Source organism: Garra rufa, chromosome 25 (assembly GCF_049309525.1).
Source record: "Garra rufa chromosome 25, GarRuf1.0, whole genome shotgun sequence".
Classification (NCBI taxonomy): domain Eukaryota; kingdom Metazoa; phylum Chordata; class Actinopteri; order Cypriniformes; family Cyprinidae; genus Garra; species Garra rufa.
The window spans coordinates 20,866,439-20,868,816 of record NC_133385.1 but is presented as its reverse complement, the minus strand read 5'-3'; the positions used below and the strand labels follow the sequence as shown (position 1 = coordinate 20,868,816).

General features: G+C 34.7%; 1 protein-coding gene across 1 annotated transcript; it reads left to right on the top strand.

Moving 5' to 3' along the window:
* Positions 1 to 636: 636 nt before the first annotated feature.
* Positions 637 to 2,259, top strand: cart2 (cocaine- and amphetamine-regulated transcript 2). Its single transcript, XM_073831993.1, has 3 exons — positions 637 to 895; positions 1,046 to 1,129; positions 1,440 to 2,259. The coding sequence occupies exons 1-3, from the start codon at positions 725 to 727 to the stop codon at positions 1,545 to 1,547; spliced, it is 363 nt and encodes a 120-aa protein (XP_073688094.1). The 5' UTR covers positions 637 to 724; the 3' UTR covers positions 1,548 to 2,259.
* The last annotated feature ends 119 nt before the right edge of the window (positions 2,260 to 2,378 follow it).

Genomic DNA, 2,378 nt, shown 5'->3' with positions numbered 1-2,378 from the left:
TAAAAACCTGTTTTTTGCTTTGCCATTATGGTGCATGGAGTGTAGATTGAGGTGTAAAAAAAGTAATTTAAAGCAGTTCACCATTAGGCAGCAACATAAAAATACTTTCGAAAGGCACGATAGATAGATAGATAGATAGATAGATAGATAGATAGATAGATAGATAGATAGATAGATAGATAGATAGATAGATAGATAGATAGATAGATAGATATAAAAAAATGATAGGCTACAAAAATTTGTGTTAAGCTTAAATGACCTATTTAAAATAATTACATTTTAATGGACTAATGGACTTATCTTATATCTATACAAAGTCTTATGCAATCAGATTTAAACAGGCATGCGTGTTTTCCAAAGTGCTCTGAAATGTTCAAAAGCTGCTCTTATACAATCTTCAGAGCCTGGAGTATCTGCTCCTCACAGCTGAATTAAAACACAGACGGATGTGTCCTTAGTGAAGTTAAAAAATATAACATTCCGGAGGCAACATTAACGCATTTGATGACTTGTCTCCAGCGCATTTACGCAATGAATGATCGCGCTTACGTGCGAACGAAATCAATGTTAAAGGCGGGGCGACACCAGATCACATAAATGCATGCGTTTTGGAGCACATAAAAGGGTGCAAGGCTGTCGAGATGGTTATTTGCGCCAAAACTTTTATTAGATACGTATAACGGCGTTGCGCGGTCAGGTGCCAAAGCTCCCTGAATTCAGGACCATGGAGAGCTCCAGTCTGAGGACGCGCATGGCTGTGTGCGCGCTGCTGCTCTGTCTGTTGACCGGAGCCAAAGCGAACGACTCAGATCCGGAGATAGACGTGGAATTGGACACAAGAGCCATCAGAGACTTCTACCCCAAAGACCCAAACCTGACAAGTGAAAAACAGCTGGTGCGTATTTCATCTTTTTGTTGCGCAATAGACTATTTACACAGAAGTCCCAGAACTTTTAAAAGTTAAAAGTGTTTGATTTTTGTGTGAATTGTTGATTTGAAAAAGAGATTGAAAGAAAACATCTTTGCAAATTATTTGTCAAACCAGCTCGGAGCTCTGCAAGAAGTTCTGGAAAAGCTGCAGACGAAACGAATTCCACCTTGGGAGAAGAAATTTGGTCAAGTTCCCATGGTATATTTTTGTATTATACATTTTAACTTTGCGTTTTGAGTGCGCTTTGCTTGTGCTGGAGTCATTGCCACTGCGCAATTGCATGGATATATAGGTGTCTTGGCTGTTTTGTGTCTGTTTATCATTTAGATGTGATAGTAAAACATCTCCTAATTTATTTAATTATCAATAAATAATATTTGTTAGATGGAAATTCTTATTTCTTTTTAATGATCCATTACGTGTCTCCAACCAAGTGCGCTTTTACGCACTAACGCAAATGGTTTAATGCCAAAAGTAACACGATATTTTCTGTTTTCTCTTGCTATAGTGTGATTTGGGCGAGCAGTGCGCGATCAGAAAAGGCTCTCGAATCGGCAAGATGTGCGACTGTCCGCGCGGGGCTTTCTGCAACTTTTTCTTGTTAAAATGTTTGTGATGGAAACACACCATTCTGAATGGATTGTAACGGGATTGCGTCCATATGCATTATATATCACAAAAAAAACTACAGTTTTATTTATATTAATATTTTTTTAAGTGAAGAGACTGAAGTCACCGAAGCAAAGTTGTAAAGAAATTCTTCGAATATTTACGTGATGTAAACATGTGATACTGTCATATTTAATGTCGATCTGCTGTTTTGTGCATTAAAGTGCAATATAACTTGTTTTGTAAAGTTGTCTGTGTATCAGTTACTTTTATATGTGCGTAATACTAATAATATTATTACAGTCAAACCAAAATGTATTTAGGCAACTTTCTTACATTCATCACAGTTTATTCGCTATAGTTATAGCATAGAAAAAGTAATAAAATAATAAAATATGACAAGAACTCAAGAGTTAAGACTGAGTCAGAACAAATTCATCTTGATAATCACAAATGAATTAGTCAAACCAAAATGTATTCAGACACCTTCAAAATTTTTCACATTATCAGTTTATTTGCTATAGTTTAGAAAATCGTAATATGACAAGAACTCAAGAGATAAACTGTGTCGGAACAAATTCATTTGATAATAATATAACTTTGATAGAAAGTATTTAACAAAACATGACACCAGGTCAAAGTGTCAAATCTAATTTTTGGTCCCTTGATTTTTTGGGTATCATATGTCACAGTTTACTTCATTTTGCTATCCTATAGTGTCCTGCACCCATTAGTAAAAAGAAATATCAAAAATTATATCTAGTGTCTAAATATTTTTTGGTTTGACTGTGTTTTTTAAATTATATATATATATATATATATATATATATATATATAT